Genomic DNA, 27,484 nt, shown 5'->3' on the forward strand with positions numbered 1-27,484 from the left:
CAAGAGTACCCAAACCTTCCATCATCCATTTGTATTCCGATGACAGCCATATAGTGCCTATCTCTGAGACCCTCCAAATTTCCTAGACATGATCTCATTTGGCCCGCTGGCATCTTTCCTCTCCAGAGCTCCTTCATTTGTTCAGGGAGCTCCAACCAGGTCACTACTCCCTGAGGCCCTTCTGGGTTCTGCTGGCCTTGCCCACACTCTTCCCAGCCGCTCAGTGAACCTCAGGCCGCCCTTCCTTTGATCCCCATCCCATAAAAGCTACTTTCGGGGTGCCTGGGTGGCTCCGTCAGTTGAGCGTCTGACTCTTGGTTTCAGCTCAGGTCACGATCTCATGAATCGTTGAGTTCGAGCCCTACGTCACTGACGGCTTCGGAGCCTGCTTGGGATTCTGTATCTCCCTCTCTCTTTGCCTGTCCCCCGCTCGCTCGCTCTCTCTCAAAAATAAACATTTTTTTTTTTAAAAAAAGCTAATTTCTCAGTATCTTTTTTTCCAGCATCTTCTCTTTCAAACTGTGACAGATTGACATGTTCTTGAAGAGGACGGCTGGAAGGAAGGTCACGGCATCACTGCACCTCCCAGTCACAAACCTTCTCCTCTCTACACCCCCGCTGTCTCCATGCCCGCACTCGGCCTGTCCAGCCCCAATCCGAAACGGAAAGAAGTCTGCATCCCTGTACGTGCCCATGGTGTGCTTCGAGTCGAATAATAAATCACTAGTAGTTAATTCTGTGCAGCAGGGCAGAGCAGCTCCATTCGTGTTTCGTGGCGCCAGCTGCCGGCCGAAGCCTCCCAGGGCAGCTGGCATCCGTGTGCACTCACCCGCGACGGGCAGCGCTCCGCATCACGTCGCTTGGCGGTGAGAACAGGTAGAGCCTGGAAGCTGGAAAGGCGGTCCAGTGTTATGGTCCATGTCTAACGGCACAGTGAAGAATGACATGGGGAAGAGCTTCCGAGTGGGAGAGACTGGGCTTGACGCTGAACTTCTCGACTTCTAACTTTCTGGATTTCAGCACAGTGAAGTCACCTCCCTGCCCCTCACCTTCTCGTTTGCAAAAAGGGAATAACAACGTCTCTCTCATTGCATTGCTGAAAGATTGGATGAAAAAAAATGTATGTAAACCACTTAAGAGTGCTTGGTATATACTAGTCACTCAGTGGTACCTACTGTGACTTAAAAGAGCATGCTGCATTTAATGTGCACGTGGTGGTATGCTTTTCAGCAAAAATCATTACCTACTAGGTGGGAATATGTACTCTCATGATCAAAAGTAGGATGGTTCCCGAATCCACGCAGACAGGCTATATGCACATAAAATGTCCACACAGCTCCTGGAAGCAAAATTCCAGACGTGAAGACGAAAGTGCTTTCCTGGAGCATGAAGGGAGCCAATGAATAAGGCACAAGCAACATTCACGTCTCCCCTCATTTTAATTTGGCAGTTACAGAGAGGAACATTATGCTTGTTCTTTACCCTCCAAAATCGTTCACCAAATGAACTGGTCAAAGAGGGGCGCCTGGGTGGCTCAGTCGGTTAAGCATCCGACTCTTGATCTCCGCTCAGGTCATGAGCTCATGGTTCATGGGCTCGAGCTCCACGTCGAACTCTGTGCTGACAGCATGGAGCCTGCTTGGAATTCTCTCTCTCTTTCTCTCTCTCTCCCCCTCCCTCCCCGCCCTTCCCCTGCTCATTTATTCATTCTCTCTCTCTCAAAATAAATAAACAGACTTTTTCAAAAATGGAGAAAGGAAGACAAGCTTGCAAAAGCTACATGGAAATCTAGGGTTGGCACAGAATGGCACAGATTATGGGAACGAGTCTGTAGAAAGTTATAGCAAGAAAGACATCTGGTAAATGATGCATCAGCCAACTGCTCGGTTGCCAGATAGAGTCCGTTAGCCAAGTTCCTAATTATGAAGGCAAAAGTAGATCCAGTTATATAGATTAGGGAAAGGAAAGAGAGGAACATGTAAATCTTGGTCAAGGAAAAATGAATTTCATGGAAATACATTCCCCTTAATGTTCCCAAGGACATGTATGTTTGCTAGTTCCAGCGCTTGAAGCATGAAATTCATAACGAGAAAGAGGTCTACGCTGATCACATTTTCTGAGGCTCTTGTGAGCTCTTCTTCCCACGAAGAGGTTTTACAAGTTGAAACGGAGAGGCGGAACTCTCGCCTACCCTAACACCAGACCTGTCTCTCGACAGATTCACCAGTCAAAGCACACGGGATAGAAAACAGAGCCAAGTCCGGTGCCAGCAGCCTGGGGGAGGCTCCGTAGCTGTTCCCCAGCCAGTTAGGTCCTGGCCTCCAGACTCGCATCCCCACTGGGATGACGACCAGAACCAGAAAGTGCCAGGTGCGCACGGCTACGTGCACTTCCCAGGCACTGACAAGCCCGTTAGCGAGAATACGTTTCAAGATCAGATGATCCCACGATTTCTATACATCAACTGTTCAAATGACAATGATTAAATACCGACTCTGTGTCCTTATTGTGATGAGTAACGTGAAATACTTCAGGCCCATCAAAGATGAGGGGAGCCAAGAACCTCCAGCCTTACAGTGACTGATTCTTCACAGGATCCAAGTGGACCTGTGACAAATGTCTGACGTTGCCAAGCCTGTTGACACATCACGAAAGCCCCGTGCTTGGAATAATTTTCCTCTTCACCGGTGGACATGATATTGTGTTCGAGACTCTGCAAACAGGCATGTAAGCTTTTCACTCACTGCTGTGGCCTTTGAGAGCTGCTAAAATAGCCAGCAGTTTTCGAAACACTCCGAGGCGGCGATGGGCTTTAGGAATTGTCTAGAAGCTTCTGACATGTGTTTGGCTGGTCTAGGGTGGTTCTCCTGGAAATAGGCCACGCTGGAGCTCAGAAGCCAGCAGAGCACATGCCAGATTTTCAGTGCCCAGAAGTGATGGAATTTTAATACCCAGGAATGAGGGAGGAGGGGAGGCTGGCTCCCCGTGTGACGTCCACACTGCTCTTGCAACAGTGTGTGGACATCCCTCCTGCCGCGACACGGGTCCTGAAATGTCAACCTGTGCTCACCTTGCAGCCATGTGCGCTTCCAATGTTGCACGCGAGAGCGATGCCCAAGCACACGGCTAACCTGCACCAGGACACCGCACCATCATGGTGGGGTTCACGGGCTTAGAGTCAGACCTGGCTTTGGAGCCCGGCCCCGCCACGTACTAGCTGAGTTATCTCCCATTGCGAAGCCTCGGTTTCTCCATCATTAAAATGGGGATGACAGCCAAATTCTTACAAAGATTAAATATCCTCTTATCCAATAATTCACGTAATACCTTTAGCATAATGCTCTGCGTGTCGAAAATGCTCCGTGCTCTATTTTAGAAGTGCCCAAATTATTTTATCGCTAATGGTAAGTCTGGGAGACCCTGACTTAGTCCATTAGTTTTCTCTGAACGATTTGGGGCAGGATTTGTCTTTCTGGGGGTTATTTAGTTAGGAGGTTCTTGATCGTTCTCCCATCAGAAGTGGAAGAAGACACTGCGCCCAGGAACGGACTGGGTTTGAGGTTAAACCCTGATGTGACTCAAGCAGCTAAAGACAGGAGTCCTTCAAGCTACCGGGGCTTTGGGGTAACCGATGACCTTCGTCAATACTGGCCACGCATTTTACCATTTTGGCGTTCCTTAATATTTACTGGGACATAACTTAAATATTATAATTGTGCTGAATTCTACCAATGCATACTACAGATGCGGTCACTGTAAGTAATTTACGTTATTTTGACAACATGAAGATAAAAACAGCATTTTGTAATTTGCATTTTCTTAGTTACTAGTACACTGGGCTCTTTTTTCATACTCTTACTGAATCTTATTTCTTTTCTGAAAACCGTTTCATCTTCTCTGCCCATGTCTCATGTAGGATGAATATTAACCGATCTGGAATAGCTCTGCTATATTAAAGGCAAACTTCTCTTTGCCACATACGTTTTCCCAGCCTTCTGCTCGCTTTCATTCTATTTCCACGGAAAACAAAAGTTTAACATTTTTATATAGCTACAGTGATTGGCTTTTTCCTTTTGTAATTATTCCCATTGCTTTTAGGCTTAGAAGGTCTTTCCCTATTTCAGAACTCGTTCAATATGCGCCCATATTTCCTTACTTATTTTTGGGTGTGGTTCATTGGTTGGTCTTCGCTGCTTAATCCGTTTGGAATTCTTACTTGGGCAACAGTCATAAATATTAATAAACTGGTAGGGCCTTTCTAGAAAATGTGTTTTTAATATCTGTACAAGCCACAAATTAGTTAGTATTCCTTACCCCATTAATTCCACTTCTAAGAATCTAGATTACTTAAGAAAACGATTGGCACGTGGTCAAGGATTTCTACAAGAAGACAGTCAGTCATCCCAGGGCTGTTTACAATGGCTTAAAAGTGGAAATAACTGAAAAATCTCTCGCGGGTGGTGTGTGTGAGTAAATGTCTTCAGCTGCACCCTCCAACACGGTGACCACTAGTCACACGTGCCTACTTATATTTCAATGTATTAGAATTCAATAAGATAAAAAAATTCAGCTGCTCAAGTTGCATTAGTCACATTTCAAGTGGTAATAGCCACGTGTGGCTAGTGGCTACCACACTGGAGACAGCACAGGTACAGAACATTCCCATTCTCATAGAAGTTTCTATTGAGCAGTGCTGCCATTAAAGTCAGCTTTTTATGGAATAGCTAATAGTATCAGATGTATCCCTAATATGAAGGTAAGTAAAACTACCAAAATACAAAAAATTTGGTGGGAACACAGATTCAGAGGGGTTGCAGTAATTTTTTTTTTATTTAAGATTTTTAAGTTTATTTGAGAGAGAGCACAGTGGGGCAGGGGCCGAGAGGGGGAGAGAGGGAGAATCCCAAACTGTCAAGCGCAGAGCCCGATGTGGGGATCGAATTCATGACCCGTGAGATCATGACCTGAGCCAGAATCAAGAGTGGAATGCTAAACTGACTAAGCCACCCAGGAATTTTAATTACCAACTTCTTCATCAAGTTGTATATTCTTCCCCCAGAGGAAACCCAAACCCCGGCCTCATGAAGGTCATTGTGTTAAAGAAAAAAATAATTAAGAAAAATGAAGATTTATGGGTGCATAGGAAGTTGACGACATACACAGGGAAACCTAGTTCATGGCACCTACTCAGTAACTTAACTGCTAATTTTTTCCAGATCCAAATGGGACTTCCCAGACTGGGTCAAATGCAAGATGTAATTAACACTATATTCTGTGGCCAACAGCGGTCCCCAAAGAAGCCATGATTATCCTTCTGTCACCACCTGTATTCCAGCCAACAAAGTCACAAAAACAAGAATGGCACTTAAGAACCTGGAGTACATAAAGAATATTCAGTAAATATGGAAAGGCTGTGAGGCCTATCAAACACCTCTCAAGAATCAGCCACTACCGAAGAACATTTCACGTACGTGTGATTAATCACTTTGGGAAATACTGCCTGTAGAGAAAACCTACAGCGAATCTGTACCCAACTCTCCCACTGAAAACAAGTAAAAAAAGCAAACTACAAAATGAAAAAAATTTTGAACCAAAACGGTATCGAAATAGCGAGAAAAAATGATCTGCGAAAAGATGAAAATTTCAAGAGGTGGGCTCAGCATTTGGGATCACTGTTATCTAAGGGATGTCTGTCAAGGCCAAAGAAGCATCTGAGAGGCTGAGCATCATGTTAGTTCCTTAGAGGGTCGGAAGTCAAAGTCCAGAGCCCACCAGGGATAGGTGCTCAGGAAAAACCTCCATATTTTGTACCAAACAGAAATAAATCAGTCTTGAGAGGACTGTGAGCCATCTGGGCCATCCAGGAAAACCCCAGGCCATGAAAATGGACTAAAACAATCCCAGATTTAATCCCCCAGCTACCTTACAGAAACACCCCAAATTTTCTCTAGCAGAAAAGATCATCATCCGAGGCTTTAAACTATTTCTACAAACAAATGTTTAATATGATGTTCATCACGCAATCAAAAATGACCAGTCACACAAGAAGAGAAGAGAAACAGTAAGAACAGCTCCTCCTGGCCTCAAGTTTGGGATTATCAGATACGGACTTTAAAATAAGTATGTTTATGGTACTTGAAAGAAATCAAAAATGTTATTACAAACTTTGCAAAATAACTGAACATTCTAAAAAGTGGCAGATTGGAAAAAGAACCAAATGGAAATTCTAGAACTAAAAAACGCAATAACTGAAATAACAGGATAGACGAGTTTAACAGCATACTGGACATAACTGAAAAGAGAATTTGTAAACTTGAATAGCTTTGGAATGAAGTATGGAAAGGCAAAAGTTGGAATAAATAGAAGAGATCGTGGGAAGCAGAATATGGAGTGATATTCTAACACTGGAATCCTAGAAGGAAAAGGAAAAGTGACCCAAAGCAATTCCAGAAATAATGGCTGAGGATTGTTCCACGGATCCACAAATTCATGAAATCCTAGGAACCTCAGGCAGGAAAAATAAGAAGTCTACATCTGAAATCATTATACTCAAACTACAGAAAACTTAAAGAGGAAAATCTTAAAAGCAGTTGGCAATAGAAGATCACCTTTAGGGGAACAACAGTTAATAAGACTCCTGACTTTTCAACAGCAACAATGAAAGCCAGGAGACAATGGGATCGATCTTCCAGGGACTGAAAGAAAATCACTACCAACCTACAATTCCATTCCTTTCAAAATATCCTTAAATACTGAGAGTGCAAGAAATAATTTTCAGACAAACAAAAACTAAGAGAATTCTTTACTGGCAGACCCACATTTAAGAAGATACCACGGAGTGTTCTTCAAGCAAAAGGAAAGTTAATCCCAGATGGAAGGTCAAAGATGCAAAAGGAAGGAAAAGCAATCACGTGGAGGAGGCAGCAGGTTGAATTCTGGACAAGGAGGGGGCGTTGAAGAACTATCCAGAACCGATTTACAGGGTGAAGTTATCTTGCCCCTATACTAGTTGAAATTATATCTGGCAATCTTCTGAAAGAAAAAGAGTTCAACCTTATTTTTGCATGGAATCTCTTTTTTACTATTTTGGAGTGGAGAAAAACCAGATGCCATGAAGAAAAAAAAAATCAACAGATTTTACTACATGACTCTTCAAACGCAGATGGCCAAAGAAACAACTTACAAAGTCGTAACTGAGAGAAAATACTTACAACAGCTGATCAGCTAAGATCAGGTTCCACTGCATGTGGAGTGGGATCTAGAGGTGGAAAGAGGTGAAGCAGAGGACTCTTTTGAGGTCTGAGGTACTATTTCACGCATTAAACCACGTATTTTTAATTGCTAAAAACAGATCGTGAATTAAGAAAGAAAAGTTAAGCGAACTAAGTGTTTGATGAATGTAGAGTTATTATTGGCTCTGGCAGCCAGTAGCTTTTTGTTTTCTGTTATGGGAGTTGAAACTAGATTATAAATGCAAGTTTCTGATATTTATGACACCAGAGCAACATGAGGAATAGCCTTTTCCCGTGGGTGAAAAAGAATAATTTAATACTTGTATTTTTAGTATAATTTATAAATTTATAATATTTAATATTTCATGTACCTTAATGTCCCTCCTATCCCTAGAACTTTAACATTCATCCTCAACACTATAAGAATATCGCTCCTGGGGCACCTGGGTGGCTCAGTCAGTTAAGCATCCAACGCTTGATTTCAGCTCAGGTCACGATCTCGCCGTTTCATGGGTTTGAGCCCCACATCGGGCTCTGTGCTGACAGTGCGAAGCCTGCTTGGGATTCTCCCCCTCTCTCTGTCCTTCCCCACTTGCATGGTCTCTGTCTCTCTCAAAATAAATAAATAAACTTAAGAAAAAAATAGTATCACTCCTGAATTACTCAGACAGAAGTCCTTTGTTCTGAGGATAGGTCAAGGGGGCCGCCAAGGACTCTATTCTATTGCTCTTCAAAGGACATCACTACCGGACAGAATGACTCCGTCGACGATGGTGCTGTGAATTCCTGTCCTGCTCACATTATATACTCTGCCAGTTCCCTTTATTTCAAAGTATTTCTATAGCATATGTCTCTGCTCTCTTAAAACTGCCATCCTGAAACGATAATGTCAACGGCTTAACTGAAGCAGTTCAGGAATGTTCTCTGTAGGCAAGAAGAGCTGGATGGCAGGGCGGACATTTGGCATCCACTGCACTTTATTCACAGAGAACGTCATGGCTCCAGGCACAGGTGAGAAAGCACAAATCTGGCGGCTGGCGGCCACTCACCTGCCGGAGCTTGGTTCCCACCATGGAGGCACTGCTGTCCAGCACAAATACCACGTTCTTGGGTAAAGGAGGCAGGTCTTTGGGGGCAAAGTAGTGCACAAAATAGCCATTTAGAACCTGGTGGGGGGAAGAGAAGGTCGAGATGGTAGTACCCAGGACGGGCAGGCAGACGAGCTAAAACGGCCAGTCTCCATAACTTCTAAAAGTCAGAGCACGAAACAGCTTCCACACCCCCAGCAAAAGTATCTACTGACCCCTCCGGGAGACCCAACTGCCGATTTAATCTGCATACGGTTAATATCAGCCCTTAGAAACTTCCCGACTATGCTGACTAGCTCAATTTCTTTTACCCACCCCCTTATGACCCTTGGCCACTTGGAATTCCTGCTTCCTTCAGTATCTGGTTTTTACAAGTTGAGACGTCAAAGTTGTCTGCATTCTGGACGCGTGCAAATACATTTTAATATTCCCGCCCTGTCTCTGGAGCAATAAAACCTAAAGGGAAATGAGCCATTGCACAGGCTCTCAATTAAAATTGAAGACGAACTAAAATTCTAACTTCATCTAAAACACGGCAGGGAAAATTATATTACAGATTTCATTTGCTCTCCAGATTACTGAAGCAGGAAATAGCCTCAGCCTCTAGGAAGGGAACACCCTAGTCCCCTCGGAGACCTATTCTAGGGTAAAACAAATTTCTAAGAACCAGAGAGTTCTCCCTCCCTTAGGTAAGAACTGGAATCCCTCGCCCTGAGTCTAACGACAAGTATCAAGCAACTGACAGGAAATGGTAACAATGAACGCATTACCTGGATGTCCCCAATGCTCTGCTCCCTGTTGACATCATACCTAACGATGAAATCTCCCAAAATGCCATTCTGGGCAATCTTGGCTTGTTGTACCACGCTAGGCTTAAAAATGATTTTGGCAAAAGTGTCATTTTGGTTGATAACAGTGGAAGGAGGCAGCTCAGAATCACCTGCAAATAAGACACAAACATAATCAATAACTGAACCTACCAGCATTTTTCTGAAGAGAAGCTGGGCTGTTTTCGATAGACACAGAGGGTTAGAGTTTATTTTATTGCAGGTTTACTTTCCATATGAACTTCACAGACTTCATACTGATAATATGTCACCGTGCAAGAGAGGTTAGATATGTCACCTCTATGCCTTCTTTTTCAACTTTTACGTGAACTGTGTAACGTACGAAAGCAGGGAGAACAGTAAAATAAACCTCCGTGTGCCCTTTATCCAACTTTAACAGTTACCCACCTCGTACCAATTTCTTGTACCCGTTTTCACGAATCCCCTCACCATCTTTTGCTAGAATATTTTAAAACAAATCCCAGACATCATATTTCATCTGTAGCTACTTCGGTATGCATCTCTCATCACAAGTAACAAAACCAATGTTCAGTGCCGTATCATCCTGGAGTACTCCGTCTGTATTGAAATTTTCCTGATTCTCTAGAACGTGTCTTGGTAGGGCTGAGTTGTTTGAATCCAGATCAAAAACAGACCACACATCACACTGGGTTTATGCTTCTTAAATCTTTTTTAATCTACAAATATCCCCTCCCCCTGCCTTTCTTCGAATGCTACGTAACAGTGTGGTGAAACACTAGTCATCCGTCTCATGGAATTTCTCACATTCTGCATTTCGCGATTATTTGCTTGTCTTGTCTTTTAACTTGCTCCTCGATTCCCCTAGTTTCCAGCCTTAGCTCGCATTCTAACATCTGGGGGAGCTAGAAAAAATACCAGTATCCAGGCCAAGAGCTCATTTAATTGGTCTGGGGCACAGCCTAGGCATCAAGACTTTAAAATTCCCCATGTGAGTCTGACGTGCAGTCAAGGTTGAGAACCCCAGCGCCATCCTCCGTGTTGTCCTGTGTTCTGGTAGGAAAGTTAGAGGCTTGGTGGGGCTCAGGTCAGGACCACTGACAAGAACACCTCGCAGGTGATGCTGAGTACTTACCGCTTTTTCAAATCAGAAGTATACAGTATCTACTTGTCTACCTTCAGTCGTAGTAAGAAAGATGGCGGGCGCCCATATGGTCAATCGGACCCCCCACTATCAAGCTCCTCATCGATCTTTCACTTCATAGTTTTACCAGTCACTGACGAGGTTCGTCTGGGTCCACTATTTCATCAGAGTTGCAAAAGGGCGGGGTCTAGTCCTGCCATGCCTTCCATATGGGAATCTTCCACAAAAAACACCTTTCTCACCCCAATCTTTTAGCTGCCCTAACATACTGTGTGTCCGGAAAGTTTCTGGCTCTTTTTAAAGAGCCAATGTTTTCCCCAGCATAAATCTTTACATATAAATTAGAATTACAGAAAGATACATACATGGATTTTAAATGATTTATGAAAAATAACTGGGATGAAAGATTAAGTACAGCCCATGTTTTACCCCTGACCTTCATTTTCTCTTAGAACAGAGAATTATTTTGCAGACTACTCACCTTTCTAAATCCAAACACCACCATGTCTATGTACTTAGCAATGGAAATTCAAATTTTTTAGCTCTGCATGCACCGAGGGGAACATAAAAATAAAATGGAGAATATAGGAACATCAGTATACGTGGAGACTTCATCCGGATACTGAATCAAAGCCAGGCTTACAACTGCTGCAAAGCATCTGACTGTTTTTTTTAAATCTATTCAAGTTGATACCATAGAGTGAGCTGACCAGCCATCTCCCATCACTAATTAACAAAATAAAAAAGGAAACAAGGCATAATTTGCCCATGCCAATTTGTATTTAAAAATAAACTTCCTTCTGCTAAGCGTTTATTAGACATTTAAGTCAAAGGAAGTTTAAACATTTCCTGCAACAGAACAGAACGTTATTTTTCAGGAACAGTTTAGGTGTAACTTGAACAGGAACCACTGGGAAGAACTGATTCTTGTATTATTTGCACCCATCAAGGGCAGGAGTTTCGGGTGTGACCGGAAAGGCAGCAAATCGGAGATTTCATTCTTACAGGAGGCAGTTGTAGGAAAGACACGCTTCCAACAGACCTGCTCATCTGCAGAAGGAGCTGGAAACGTCAACCGCACATTTCCAGTTCACCAACACGGTCCAAGACACCTGAGCACCACTAAAGACGAGGAAGGAAACAAAGGCTGAAAATGGAAAGGTCCTTGACACGGAAGGAAAATGCACGCTCTTCAGAGTGGATCTCACATTGGTGATCACTGGTAAAGCACCAAGAGTGAGAGTCCTGGTAACACAGCTGAGCACTTGGAATCCTGAATGAGTCAGAAGGACCTGCTTCTGATACTGGCTCTACCTCTTATGACCCATGAGACTTTGGGCAAGTCACTGAGCCTTGGTCATCTCATCTGCAAAATGGATTCTTTTTGTGTCTACCAAACACACACTATTGAAAAGATTAAGTGATGTAATAGAGAGCAGTCCTTCCTTAGCCCCACCCTTATCCACATTCCAAGATCCCAGGGGATGCCTGAAACCCTGGATAGTACTGAACCCTGTATACACTATGCTTTTTTCCTGTACATACGTACCTACGATCAAGTTTAATTTACAAAGTAGGCACAGTAAGTGACTAACAACAATAGCAAATAATAAAATAGAACAATTACAGCAATAGCCTGTAATAAAAGCTACGTGAATGTGGGTCTCTCTCTCTCTCAAAGCATCTTCTGGGGCTGCACTCTTCTTCTTGGGATGATGTGGGATGATTAAGCGCCTCCATGATGAGATGAAGCGAGGTGAACGACACAGGCACGTGACCTAGCGCGAGGCCAGTACTGACCTTCTGACCACATGTCGGAAGGAGAAGCATCCGCTTTCAGGACCGTGGGTGACCGTGGATAATCGTGACTGAGGGAAACGAAATCATGGAGAAGGGAGGGGGGCTACTGTACTTAGACCCTTCTGACTCATGGTAAGCAGTCATGCTCGCTAATGTTATTGTAAGCCTTAAAAATACACGAAACAGAATAAGGGAACTAAATGCAAGACAATACAACAGATTGAACTTGGGATACTGCGTGCAACAAAAAGGAGAGAGCCGCTGTGATTTACAACATCTCACAGTCATTCTGAGTGGAAACAGAAGACACAGAAAGAGGATACTCTCCACCCTTCCATCTACGTAAAGCTTAAGACCAGCACAGCGCGTCCGCGGCAACTGACGCAGGACAGTGGTTAAGAATGGTCGATACCCCTGGGGGACAAGCACCTACGGGGAAAGAGTGCGGGAAATCCTTTGCGGTGGTGAAAATACTCTATGTCTTGGCCCGGAAGTAGTTGTAGTACGGGTGTACACACGTGTGAAGATTCACCCCCGAGATTTATACGCTTTGCTCTACGTGCAAACCCAATTTAAAAAAACCCAAACCCGCTGGGAGTTGGGTAGCAGAATAGATTGAACAAGCATTCCCTAGCATGGAGCGGAACGGCATCATTGGCCAAACGGACCCTATCTGTTCTTCTCCTTAGGATAAGTCTGTTAGCGTAGGCATTTATATGGGGATTAGGTGTATTCAGAGTAATTCCAGCTGGCAGACTTAGGACCGGGGTAGGGTTGCTGGGAAGCAGGCTCTGTGCAGTATGAAGAAGCTCTAGGAAAGATGCCCCGCGGGCAGAGGAGGCAGCTTTCACAGTCCATCTCACTGGAAGGGTTCCAGCAAACCCTGCATGCATCAACCACCCGCAGGGACCGGGCAGCGCAGTGCTCATGACACGGCCTGGGGCAGCAGCATCACCGGTGAACTTGCCAGAAACACAAACTCTTGGGCCCATCCGGAGACTCTCAATCAGAAACTCTGGAGGTGGGACCCAGAAAGCTGTATTTTCAGAAGCCTGGCAGGTGACTCTGTTCCTGCACAGAGACAATGGTCACGTGCCTTTTGGTGTATGTAATTGGGCGGCGTTAGATTATCTCCAACATTCAAATTCTACATTAGAATTGACCCTCTTTACCCTACCAGCATGTACCTACTTTTCCTCACTTCAAATCTCTCTCACTCAAATGCTCCTTATAATGCTCTGAATTAATACCATTCATGGTTGAACGAAAGCACTGAGGATTCAAAAGTATAATTTCTCCCTTCATAATTCATTTGACTAGGCTCTTTGATAGAAGCCATGAGAAAGATAGTGTATTATTATTTTGGTTTCTTAATGACCTCCGATGTTTGTTAGTTCGTGATGAAAATTCATGAGATTCCTCTAAATGGGCTTATTTTATATGCCCCAAGAGTGGGTTGATTCCCACTTTGGTCACTCACCACGAAGCCTAACTCCCGAGGCTGATTTCCACCCATTGAGGATCAGAAGTCCATGTGACCCAACGAATTTTCCACTAACTATCAAAATTTAAAAAAAAAAGAAAAGTTTGCTGGGAAAAATTCCGGAGCAACAACTCTAGGAAATAAAGTCGTCTTTTTTATTAGAGAAGGGAAAAGCCTTTTAATCAATGAGGTTAACATAGGCTGCCCCACAGTGACTGACCAACATCCCAAACCAGAGCACTGCTGAGATTTTCCTTATGTGCATTGTGGCCCGTACTGCTGACGGCCACAAAACAGCTCCCGAGCACAATGAGCTTTATGAGCAGGGCCCTGGGCGGTCACGGCATGTGCTCTAAAGATAATGAAGAATACAAGGGAAGAGGCTGGGAGCAGACCAAAAGAGTGAGACTCTGACCTACTTTTCTAATGAGAACCCACATGTCTTTTCCTCCTCTTGGTTTTCTCTCCTTCGTGCCCACTTGGTTGGGGGGAGAGAATGCAGCGCGATGACCGCTCTGATTTGGACGAAGCCGGGTCTCCTAATGGCATCTTCCTGTTTCAATGCAAGCATCAGAGCTCGTGAGCGAGACGGCCTTCTGTGGCCCACCGGGGCCTCCAGTACCTCCCCGGGAAGGTTCACCAACCACTCCTTCTCCACCCACTCTTCCGCCACCCGCAGGTCACCAGTGTCCCCGGGACGTGCTCTTTTTTCCAGACCCCGGTATTTTCGAACAAGATACATGTTCTTCTAGAAGCCACATACTACTGAGGAAAGTGGACTCTAGGGTCTGACAGAATCCCCGCGACTGACTTAAAGCTCTGAGCCTCAGCTCTACCTCCGTTTGACGTGAGTAAATCCACATCATAGCATCGTTGTCGGAATTAAGTGAGATCACATATATAAGGTACCAAGCACGGTGCCTGGCACATAGTAGGTACTCAATACGTATCAGCCTCCAGCCTCTGCCCCTTTCTGAAGTAGCTTCTTATACTCTCTGTCTGGGATGAAAGGCAACTCATGAGGAAAAAAAAATACTCTTTTTAACACACAGTTTACGTTTTTGCGGTGACAGGCTTCTCCACACAACTGAGAGCTTGGTAAAAACGAAATAATCATTATTTGGAGCAGAAAAGAGAAATCATAATGAACATTCATAATAGGGAGTTCAAGAATGTTTGGAGACAGAACAATCTTTATAAAGCATAAGGGAGCCGGTAGTTTCCCAAGAGCCCCCTGAAATTATACACAGAATTTGTCATGAAAGTATACATGGATGGATTTTTTCTGGACACAGCGCCCAAAGCCTTCTTTCACGAGACTCTCCAAGGAGTCTACGTAAGGTTAAGAATCATACATGCAAGTGCTATTAAGTAGTCCTCCTGCTGATTCTATCTTGTAAGGACAAAGCACTTCATACATTTTAGAGAATGAAACGGATGTTCTCCGTTTTGTCCTGGAGCATGGATGTTATTCACAAATAAACATTCTCCTCCCAGACAACCACATGGGGAAAAACGGAAGTCAGCTGCTATGTAAAAGGTCTAAAGGTGAAAAGATTTAGGAGCAAAGAACCACAGTCAAGGACATCAGCTGAAAGCCATGCCCGTTTGGGTGAGCAGGCAGAGGGCTTTCCTGCCTCTTTCCTGTGGCCCGCGGGCTTGCTACTGAGAAACACGGCAGACACCTGGTGCTTTACAAAAGGATTTCCAAACAAACACCGCCTGCTCATTTCCCCCCCGGGGAAAGGGCTAAACTATCTACATTTGTTTATGTGACCTGCTCACCTGGACCCCAGTGGGGAGATTTCTTCAACAGAGGGCAGTCCAAAATATTGTGACTAATTGGGCAACCACCCTTTGACGGTAGCAATACAGACGAAATTCAAGCAAGCTGGCGGAGCATCCGGAGAGAAGGTGATGAGGTTGTAAGGCACAGCACGCTGGCCAGAGTTCATAATGCTGCACCACGTGGCTGAGGACAGTCAATCTTAAAAGAGCTCTCACCACAAGAAAAAACAACTCCGTAAGTGGGTGGTGATGGACGCCAACTAGAGTTATTGCCGTGATCACTTTGCAACATGTACAGATATAGAATCATCACGCTGTACGCCTGAAACTAATATAATGTTGTGTGAATTACACCTCAATGAAAAATACATATTGGCGCGGTCTCGGGGGGGAAAGCGGTAAAGTTGCGTTGATCAAGATGCGTAGGAATTTGGTTCGATGCCTTCATAAGTCCCCTATTATCATTTTCTCATGGGAAGGGAGTTTTGTCCCCTATCCTGATAATAGGTATTTTATACCCTTTTGGAAAACAGCATCATATAGACATGACAGCAACATGCAGCATAAAATACTAATGCAAATTTATAGTTGGAAGAGTTCAAATTCAACTCCATCACTTGACATTTGAGTGGCACTTGCCCAAATTTCTTAGAAAATTTGCCTTCTTCACTACTTCCCCGACGCTCTTTCTTCCTAAAATAGTACATTCCTGAGCCTCAGTCTTCCCCGTGTGACTGACTTCCTCAGAGAAACGACGTGGGAAACAAGTCAACTACCTCACACATTCTACACGCAGTTAGCCCGCAAAGCATGTGTTCTCTCTTCCTGGTATCGTTTTGTGTCCATGGAAGGCCTCAAATACCAGCCACTCTAAGTATAGATGGAAAGCCTACCAAAAGCGGTGCCACAGCAACAAAGATCCAGAGATTTCTGTTAAATCCCTCTACACTGTTCTCTTGCACACAGGAGGAACACGGCCCAATCACTGGGAAAGCCTTCATGGCATCTCCTAGATTCAACCTGACAAAAGCGTTGTTATTATTCAAAATTGACAACTCTATATACCATTAGGGTGACTCCAACCCAAAACAAACAAACAAACAAACAAACAGAAAATAACAAGTGCTGGTGAGGATGTGGAAAAATCGGAACACTTGTGCACCATGACTGGGACTGCAAAATGGCATAGCCCTATGGAAGACAGCATGGAGGTGCCTCAAAAAATTAAAACTAGAAATACAATACGGTCCAGTAATTCCACTTTGGGGTATCTACCCAATAAAAATGAAAGCAGGATCTCGAAGATCCTGTACGCTATGTTTATAGCAGCACTATTCACATTAACGAAGAGTGGAATCAACCCAGTGACCTCCAACAAAACGTGGTCTATATACACAATGGAATATTTTTCAGACGTGGAAAGGAAGGAAATCCTATTTTTGCCACAATACGGATGAACCTGGAGGACATCACGTAAGTGAAATAAGCCAGGCACAAAAAGACAAATACGGACTGTGTGATGCCACTACGTGAGGTATCTAAGATTGGCCAAACTCCCAGAGACGGAAAGGAGAATGGCAGTTTCCAGGGATTTGGGGCATGGCGGGGCAGGGGGTGGGCAATGGGGAGATGCTGTTGAATGGATACAGAGTTTCAGTTCGGGAAGCTAAAAACGTTCTGGAGATTGGCTGCACAGCAATGTCAGTAAATTCAACACCGCTCAACTGTTCGCCTGGAAATGGTGACGATGGTGAATTGAACGTGCGCTTGTTACCACAATTGAAACTTTCTTAAGTTTTAAAAATTACCAGCTGTAAGTTCGGCAAGGGCTGTGACAAGATCTTAGACGTTTCTAGGTTCCGGGCATCTGGCACAGCTGCCAGGAACACGATGAGAACTCAGGACAGGCTTGTGGAACATTTAACACGGAGACGACTCAACATATCGGCATGTGGTTGCGCAGACGAAAAGGGGAGACTTTCAAGAAATCCATCGTGGGAGTGTTCCGGTGGTGGGGCAGGTGCTGTCAGTAACCCAGGTCCCACGCGACAGGCACATCTCTGGCTTCAGCCACAGCTAGAGTGGGCAGTGCCTACGCCTGGACCACATTCCACCTCACACACCAGAGAAGAAGGAAGAAGGAAGAAGGAAGAGAGAGAGAGTGAGGCGTCCCCGAGAAGAGCAGACTGGTCACCAATGTCAAGTGAAAGAGAGAAGGCCACCTCTTAGGTCTCTCTGAGCCATCCTGCTCACAGCTGGCCAGTGTCAGAACAAACAAGAGAACACGGTTCTCATATCAGCATTAAATACAAAACAAAAGAAAACAAAACCAAACAAAACCAACTATGGAGCCAAATGATTCATACCTGAATCACTGCTACGCTGAACAATGCTGGAAACCCTCACATAACAACCAGATTATTATTTCCTGGCAAGTGTACACAGCCCAAACAGGGCCATTCCCTTCCAGCTGAAGAGACTAGATCCCGGGGAAGAACACGGAGAGCAGGGCAGCTGGAACCAGGGGTGAACCATCAGTCACGACACAGTGACTGGGTTAGCAAATAAAAACACGGGATTCCCAGTTAAATCTGAATCGCAGATAAACAAAAGGTATTTTAGTGTAAGTATGTCCCAGAGATGGCACGGGACATACTTGTCTACCTGAAACTCAAATTTAACTGAGCATCCTAGCTTTTCTCTGGGAACCCAGGGAAGAGGAGAACAGCCGTGTATTTGCAACCAGTCTTCTGGAACCAAATTCTTTCCCCTAATCCCCACCCATGCACAGAAAATAAGAGCTGCGCCTAAATTCTGGCAAAATTACCCAACTTAAACCAAGAAGTTGTTGAAAACCTAGCGGCACCTTCACTGCCAACAGTTATTTGTTCCTGAGTTCACTGAGCAGATACTTCCTGAGCACCTGCTCCACGGCAGGCACCACGCTGGGTGCCTAGAATACAATCCTAAGAGAGCCTGCGCAGCAGAAGACAGAGTCTTGAGGTTAACAGACCAAACAGAGAAAAAGATAAATGGGATTTTTTTGACAGATTCAATCAACCCCTTATTGGGTGTTTACTGATCTACAAGACCCTGTGCGAGTCTCCGGTCGGAGGTCACTCGATCTTGCAGGACGTAACCTCAAAGCCTGCTGCGGGCCAACCTCCTGCCCACACCCACACAAGAGGCGATGAGGCTCGTTTCAAGTGGTTCTCTTCTTTCTAACTAAGTCTCCCCGGTTCTTAGGCTTATTTGAGGGTCAAAATTTTATCGGATGCTTCTCACGTGGGAGGACAGGATTAAGAAGCAGGCTGTATGGAAGTGGAGTTCCACTGAACCCTACCATCTGTCTTCTGGGACATAGAAAGGGTGCACAGCCAAACGCTGGAGGGCACAGCAGACCCTGATGCCCAGGACACTGGGGCGAGGTAGGATTCTAACAGGTAAAGTCAACCATAGAATGAACCTTTCTGAAGTGCACGATTCGGTGGCATTTGGTACATTTACAATGTTCCAAAATGCTTTCATCATCCCCAAAGAAGCTCTGTAACCACTAAAGCAGTCACTCTCCCTCTGTCCCTTCCTCCCCAGACCCTGGCAATCATCAACACGCCTTCTGTCTCTCTGGATTTATCTATTCTGGATGTTTCATATAAGTGGAATCATATGGCACATGACCTTTTGAGTCTGGCTTCTTTCACTTGGCATAATGTTGTCAAGGTTCATCCATGTTGTATTTTATCCCTTACATGGCTGAACAATATCCCATTGTATGGCCATAACCGGATGCCGACCATCCATTCACCTATTGATGGACATTTGGATTGTTCGCACCTTTTTGCTACTGTGAATAGCGGTGCTATTCACATACAAGTATGTGAATACTAGTTCTCAATTCTTTCGTATATACATCTCGAGAAACTGCTAGATCTTAAGGTAATCCTCTGTTTAACTTTCTGACGAACAATCGAATAGCTTTCCACAATGGTTACACCATTTACATTCCCACCTGCAATGCACAAGGGTCTCCACATCTCTGCCAAAAGTTGTTGTTTTCCATTTTTGTTTCTTTGTATTATTACAGCCATCCTAATGGGAGTGAAGTGCTATTTCTTTTTTTTTTTTTAATTTTTTTTTTCAACGTTTATTTATTTTTGGGACAGAGAGAGACAGAGCATGAATGGGGGAGGGGCAGAGAGAGAGGGAGACACAGAATCGGAAACAGGCTCCAGGCTCTGAGCCATCAGCCCAGAGCCTGACGCGGGGCTCGAACTCACGGACCGCGAGATCGTGACCTGGCTGAAGTCGGACGCTTAACCGACTGCGCCACCCAGGCGCCCCTGAAGTGCTATTTCATTGTGGTTTTGATTTGCATTTCACTAACGACTAATGGTCGTGAATGTCTTTTCATGTGCTTCTTGGCCATCTACATGTCTGCTTTGGAGAAATGTCTATTCAAAACATTTGCCCGTATCTAAATTGGGCTGTTTATCTCCTTTTGATTGAGTGGTAAGAATTCTTTACATATTCTGGACATTGGATGCTCAGACATATGAATTGCAAATATTTTCCCCCATTCCGTAGGTTGTCTTTTCAGAACGTACTTTCACAGCACAACCCTGGTACTCTAGCTTTTTCTGTGCTCTTGAGTATGGAGCCCCAACGATGATGAACCAGATACTGGAAGAAAATGAAGATAGTTATGTTGGTCTCTTAGCTCCTGAAACTAAAATTTCCTTTTAATGTCAGATTAGGGTGACATCACATGAGTCCGTCAGTTTTGGCAAAGATGAGGAGTTGGGATTACTTAGGAACTCCAGCTGGGAGGCTTGGAAACAGAGTCAGCAGCCCACGATCCCAGTTTTAGGGAACAAAGAGGTAGGAATTAAGCCAAATAACACTTGAAAACAAGCTTTCACCCCTGGTGACTCTAATTTAACTGGCATGGCTAATAGATCTACAAAAGCTCCCGGTTGATCCTAACATGCAGCACAACCTGATGTTTGGGACCCACTGGGCCAGGAAAGGAGCTGTGGGAGACAGGAAGGCTGAAGGTGGACACGCTTCGAAAGGTAGGAGCCCCTGCTCTCACTGTGGTGTGGGGAAGAGTGGGGAAGAGCAGGAGAGGTCTAGGAAGCCACAGTAGGAATCAAGGAAAGGAGAGAAGCTCTTTTGACTCCCCCCAACCCCTGCCCGCCAATGCACTGAATGATCACGTTCGTCTTTTCCAAGAGAAGATGGGCTACCCAGTTTAATAAGCTCAAGACTATCCTAGAAAGACTGCACCAACCCATTGGCTTGTTGGTACTTTTCCATTTCCAACCATGTTGATGAGCAGAAGAAACTGCTTATGGAAAGAGGTTATTTTCCACCAACTGTGTGAGTAATCCTATGTTGGCCTGTATTCAACAGTAAAAACATGTTAGTGGAAACGAGGGACGATGCACATTTTAGTAAGGGTCAAAAGTCAGAGTGTGCTGAGGGTCCCGTGAAAGTACAAGAACAATCTTACTTATTTTCAAAGGTGTTTCTGTAGGTCAAGATCTTGACCAAGCGAATGTCCCTAAAGTCTGCTAGTAAGTTCAAAGTAAGGGTTCCTAACATTTGCAGAGCATCAAAATCACCTGGGCTGCTTCTGAAAGTACAGCTGTCTGAAGACACACAGCACGTAGATTAGCGGCTGCCTGGGGCTGGGGTGGAAACAGGGAGTGACTGCAGATACGTGGATCTTTCTGGGCGAAAGAAGTGTTCTAAAATTGGATGGTGGTGATGGTTGCACAACTCTGCAAAAACTAAAAATCTACAAGTCGTACATTTACAATGACCAAATTTTATGCTATATAAACTAAAACCTCAATGAGACTGCTTGTTAAAATGTTAAAATAAAGGGGAAACCATGGAAGTCATAGAACCAGACCCGTTCCGTGGTAGAAACATACGCAGCCTCATTCTTTAGCCTTACAACTAAATGAACACGTTAAAAGCACTCATATGTTGTTTGGCTTCTCGTATAAATTTGTAAAGCTATCACACCCAGAAATCCAGCCACCTAGGGCTCACCCTGGTAAATTCTGATTCAAGTGCTTAAGGCAGGGCTCAGTCATCTCTATGTTTTTTGGGTTTTTTTAACCTCTCCAGGTGATTAACGGGTAGAGCCAGGTTTGAGGGTCATTGATGTAAAGCAAAAGGGAATAAAACAGGCAAGCTACCCTATTTCTCACTTTGTTTATCTCATTCTGTTTTACTCCCCACTATCTGGGATCTTATCATAAATAAAAATTTTCTGCAAAAAAAAAAAAAATTGGAATCATGGAAAGGGCAGTAATTTAGGTGTCATGGGACAATAGGAAGTTTGGGTTTAACACAGAAAGTGAAATAACCAGCCTCAAACAAGCCACATACACAGAATATCCATCTTGGCGTGTGCCTTCAGAACATCACACATCCCATCATGCTCCAGGAGAAGTCTCAGTTTCAAAGACTCTTTCCCACTGAGCTCATAAACCATCAAAATATTTTAGGGGAAGAGAAACTGCGGGTGGGAGGCATAAGAGAGGAAGTCTTGTCTTTCACTGTAAACCAATTTATAATCTTTTAGACTTTGAACCACATACAGGAGTTCACTCTACTTTAATAATCCAGTACGTATGATGCCTTGGCTTCCAAATTACATCTCCCAAGATTCGTTTTTACACTGAGAAGCAACACTAGCTATGGGCCCAATCCTGGCATACCTGATATATGAGACAATGAAACCGAGGCCAAGATAGGTTGTACTGCTTCGAGCCTTTCTTTTTCTTCTTACGTAACTAGGGAGCCATCTGGAATTTGAGCTCAGACCCTCGGTATTTTGCCATTTCTATTTACTAAGGAGGCAGTACAGTTCAGAGGGCAAGGGCATGACGTTGGGAGTCAGCTCTATGCCTAGAGATTCTGTTTCTAACAGTAATTAAATATGAGTCCTTGTTCGTATTATAAACTCTATAAGCCTTTTTCAGAAATAAAATGGGATAAAAAATACAACACAAGAGGGTTGTTGTGAAGGTTGAATGAGATAGCGCACGCAAGTGCTGAGTCTAGGATCAAGCACACAGTCATCCCAATCCAGAAGTGTATCCCCAAGGATGCAAACGGGTCCAGTGGTCACAGATTTGCTTTGAGAAATTCCAGAAGTCTGATCTCTTCACGGCAGCCAGATCTATCAGAGGAATGTACTGGCTTGGGTCCACATTCACACAGTTACAGCTCATGTTCTGGGGCAAGCCCAATTCTAGTTTGATCTCTACCCTGGATTTCTTTGGGTAACACGCAATAAGGTCCAGACAAACATCACAACATCCTGTGCATTTCCATGTCGGGGCCGCCATTTTGCAGGGACAGTAACAGCTGAGCTCGGAAGGATGGGAACGAGGAGCCAAAAGGGAACTGGTCCACTGCACCTGGCTTGGATACGTGCTTGTGAAATCTCCATGCTTTGGAAGGCAAAATATCCGCTTTGGTACAAAAAGCTAGGAAAACAACTTTCTTAAAAATAAACAGGTCCCAAGAGATCAATGGTCTGGAAAAACTCCTCTGAGGTTCTCACAGGCCCAGAATATAAACAGTAAGCAACTTTCTTGACTAACAATCCTAATCCATATGGCCTCCACAGATAACACATGCATGCCACAATTCACACACTAAAGAGTCACAGCGGTTCTGGAAATTCGGCAAAGTGCACACATTTCATTACCGCAGCAGGACTACCCCAGCATCTCCAACGAGCCCCTCCACATGGTGGCTCCGCCCTCTCTGAGATCCCAGCAACTCCTAAAGAATTTTCCTTCTTCTGAAAACATACCTCCTTCACACAGCAGTACATAGGAGAATTTCCCTATAAGTTATGATTAGGAAAAAATGAAATTTTAAAACATTCTTTTTTTTTTTTTTAACGTTTATTTATTTTGGGGACAGAGAGAGACAGAGCATGAACGGGCGAGGGGCAGAGAGAGAGGGAGACACAGAATCGGAAACAGGCTCCAGGCTCCGGGCCATCAGCCCAGAGCCCGACGCGGGGCTCGAACTCACACAGGGCTCGAACTCACAGACCGCGAGATCGTGACCTGGCTGAAGCCGGGACGCTTAACCGACTGCGCCACCCAGGCGCCCCTAAAACATTCTTTACTAGCTTTGGTATATATTCGTTCTTCTTTCCTCACTGGCAAGCACTTAATTAGCTATCTACAGTTTAAAAGGCATTGAGTTAAATACCATAAGGAGACAAAGCATTTTCTGGGCCTCAACATCACAAATACTGAAATCTAGAGATTCCCAGCCCTGTGCAGCTTTCTAGCACATCTGCCTCGTTATCTGACTTGACACGAAGGCTTACTGGTCTGCTTACGGCACAGCCCAACACAGGTGAACGTTCAGGGGCTCCTGGGTGGTTCCGTCGGTTAAGCATTTACCTCTTGGTTTCGGCTCAGGTCACGATCTCAACGGTTTGTGGGATTGAGCCCCACATCAGGCGCTGCGCTCACAGCATGGAGCCTGCTTGGGATTCTCTCTCTCTCCACCCCCCCTCTCGCCCCCTCCCTGGCTCACATGTGCACAGATGCACATGCGTTCTCTGTCTCTCTCTCTCTTAAAAACAAACATTTAAGACAAAAAGAGGGGGGCACCTGGGTGGCGCAGTCGGTTAAGCGGCCGACTTCAGCCAGGTCACGATCTCGCGGTCCGTGAGTTCGAGCCCCGCGTCAGGCTCTGGGCTGATGGCTCGGAGCCTGGAGCCGGTTTCCAATTCTGTGTCTCCCTCTCTCTCTGCCCCTCCCCCGTTCATGCTCTGTCTCTCTCTGTCCCAAAAATAAATAAATGTTGAAAAAAAAATTAAAAAAAAAAAAAAATAAAATAAAAAAAAAAAGACAAAAAGAGGTATAATGGGGTGCCTGGGTGGCTCAGTCGGTTAAGTGTCCGACTTTGGCTCAGGTCATGATCTCACGGTTCATGGGTTCGAGTCCCACATCAGGCTCTGTGCTGACAGCTCAGAGCCTGGAGCCTGCTTCGGATTCTGTGTCCCCCTCTCTCTCTGCCCCTCCCCTACTCTCTCTCTCTCTCTCTCTCAGAAGTAAATAAACATTCAAAAATTTTAAATAAAAATACATACATAAGTAAAAATAAAACAAAAAGTGGTATAAGAAAAACAAGTGAACATTTACATATAAACTATCAGCTGAAATTACTGTAATTAAAATTATATTATACTGAATTTATCATTATCATTTCAACAAACAGAGTGCTATTTTAAAAATCAGATTTTGAGAAAAACCTAAACTAAGAAGTCCAGGTTATGAACCAAAATGCCCATGCCCTCAATCAAATGTATAGTACAGAGTTTCCACTACTTAATTTTAGAAAGAGTCTCACACGTTGTTGAAACGTTTATGTTAGTGTTATATGTTTAATGTTTCAAAAATGGATTTTTAGAAAAATAACCATGGAATCCCTCATCCTCTAGTATAAAATGATTACTTTATATAACTTTCTAGCCTTTTGTCCACTTCACATTTAACATAATTTTTAAATTATAATTAGTTAAAAATTAATTTTAATTAATGTTTATTTATTTTTGAGAGACAGAGAGCATGAGCTGGGGAGGAGCAGAGAGAGGGAGACACAGAATCTGAAGCAGGCTCCAGGCTCTGAGCTGTCAGCACAGAGCCTGATGTGGGCCTCGAACCCACAAACTGTGAGACCATGACCTGAGCCAAAGTTGGACACTCAGCTGACTGAACTACCCAGGCGTCCCTCATTTAACATTATAGAATGTGTACAAATGCGTCTTTTTCCCCCCAATCACATGCTGAATTGTTTTCATAACCATATTTTACTAATCACGTTTGTATGGTTGAATATTTAGGACGATAGAACATTTTTGCTACTACAAATGTTATCAAATAGGGTTATGCAAAGGGACACCTGGGTGGCTCATCAGTTAAGCGACCGACTTCAGCTCAGGTCATGATCTCACGGTTCGTGGGTTCAAACCCCACGTCGGGCTCTGTGCTGACAGCTCAGAGCCTAGAGCCTGTTTTGGATTCTGTGTCTCCCTCTCTGTCTGCCCCTCCCCCACTCACGCTCTGTCTCTCTCTCAAAAATAAATAAATGTTAAAAAATAAGGAAAATAAACAGGGTTATGCATGTAACATCCCCAATATTTTAGATGCTTCACTTGGGTTAGATGCCCAGAAGTGAGGATTACTGTATCAAATGATTTAAACTTAAGACTCCTGATAGAACCCTGGTTTAGGAAAAAAAAAAAAAATACTCTACAAGGGGGCGCCTGGGTGGCTCAGTCGGTTAAGTGTCTGACTCCTGATTTGGGCTCAGGTCACGATTTTGTGATCGGGCTCTGCACTGACAGCACAGAGCCTACTTGGGATTTTTTTCTCTCCCTCTCTCTCTGACCCTCCCCCGCTTGCACACACGCTCTCTCTCTTTCTCCCGAAACAAATAAATTAAAATCCCGTACAGGGCATTGCCTTTGCTTCGCTGTCGTCTTTCAGATTCCCACAAACTCTCAGAGCCTTTGTTGAAGGGGAGCTGTTTTATAGGCTTCCGTAAAGCCAACACCCGCCCCAAGCCAGCGCCGAAGACCCAGCAACCGCACTCACCTTCCCCCCTCACGCTGCCCTTCTGCCTACTGTGCTGTAACCGCAGCACCTCCAGCGATGTGATGCCGGACCTCTCCAGAACATTCACTTCCACCGTCAGCCTCCCCACCAGCTGCTGGGGCCGCACGCTAACAACGTGCTCATACTTTCCCAGCCGCCTCTGCAAGAGTTCTTCGTAACTGAGCAGGAAGGCAGCTTTGTCCTTGCTGGGAATCACGACACAGGCTCTGAACGTTTCAGTCCCCTTTTCCCTGTTAGAAAGAGAAAAAGGAAAACCTGGTTCCCTCAAGTCCCTTCAGGGCACCGGCCACTGTCCCAAGAGAGTCCTTGGGAAGAAAACCGATACGTTAGTTTTGGGAGGGGAAGCCAAAGGCCTGAACTAGAGGAAGGCTACAAAGGATCAAGGAATACTGAAGAGACAGAATTCCAGACTGCTGAGCGTCCTTACCTCTCCCCAAGTCACGCCCAAGGGGCAGAGAGGAAAGGGCATTTTGAAATAGGTGGCCTGCTGGAAAACACAGCTTTGGGGTCAAGATGTGAACTGCATCCTTCTCTTTACAGGAATGGCCAAACAAGCCTGACATCTGATGTGACTTTAAAATGCCTAATATATTAGGTTTTTACACTTGGTAAAGTTTGGTGGATGTGGCCAGGGGTAAGGGTAAGGAATAAGGGATTACAAAGCATATAAAAATACAAACCATTCCAAATGTTTTCAGTGCTTGCAGTGAAGGTTCTCTGATTCAAGATGGCAGACTGACCATAAAAGGGATCGGATTAAACCAAAGGAATAAGAGTGGCAGGGGCAACCATTAGAGGGTACAACACTTCAAACATTTCTGGAAGGTGGGAAATTGGGCAGAACAAGAACTCTACAGCTCAGCCTACGTGGGAAGAGGCTGCAGTAAAGGACCAAGATGCAAACCATCCACAGAACATCAGAGAGACGGCAAGCTCTGGCTCAGCACAAGCTGGGAGTGAGAAGGGGGCCAAATACAGGAAGGAGACCTCCAAATCCATGTGTGAATGAGTGACTAAGGTGAAAGGCTTCCTACACTTCTCTTTCCCAGAACTAAAAATGGACATACATACTAAGATGGAAAAGCTTCACTGACAGTTGGGAAGAATGGCTGAAGAAAGACTGACACCTAAGCCCATTACCGTAAAATCTCCAAACATCCAGTAGAGAAGACACAGAAAAGGAATCAGGTATTAGAGCATATTAAATGCATCACCAGCAATGCTGATTGTTATAAGATGCTGGGATGATGAAGTGTTCTGAATCTTCAATTTCACATACAGTCAAAATGTTAATCAAGGTCTCAGAAAGTTTGTCTCTCACATACCCATCCTGAGGAAGTTATTTCAGAATATACTCCAGCAAAGTAAAAGTGAAAAAGAAAGAGGAAGACATGGAAGACCAGGAGAAATAAGACCAACTTAGAAGAAAATGAAAAGAAATCCCAGGGCACAAGGCTGCAAAGCAATGACAGT

At 44.5% G+C, this 27,484-nt stretch overlaps 1 protein-coding gene across 1 annotated transcript in view; it reads right to left on the minus strand.

Annotated features, from left to right (window-relative positions):
• ITIH5 (inter-alpha-trypsin inhibitor heavy chain 5) overlaps nucleotides 1-27,484 on the minus strand; it is a 79,735-nt gene that overhangs the window by 24,354 nt on the left and 27,897 nt on the right. Inside the window, exons 5-7 of the mRNA XM_043564311.1 lie at nucleotides 25,991-26,241; nucleotides 9,091-9,260; nucleotides 8,282-8,398 (exon numbers count right to left, since the gene is read on the minus strand). Of these exons, the coding sequence (XP_043420246.1) occupies nucleotides 8,282-8,398; nucleotides 9,091-9,260; nucleotides 25,991-26,241 (538 nt within the window). The remainder of the gene's footprint in view (nucleotides 1-8,281; nucleotides 8,399-9,090; nucleotides 9,261-25,990; nucleotides 26,242-27,484) is intronic.

Source organism: Prionailurus bengalensis, chromosome B4 (assembly GCF_016509475.1).
Source record: "Prionailurus bengalensis isolate Pbe53 chromosome B4, Fcat_Pben_1.1_paternal_pri, whole genome shotgun sequence".
In the NCBI taxonomy this organism is placed as follows: domain Eukaryota; kingdom Metazoa; phylum Chordata; class Mammalia; order Carnivora; family Felidae; genus Prionailurus; species Prionailurus bengalensis.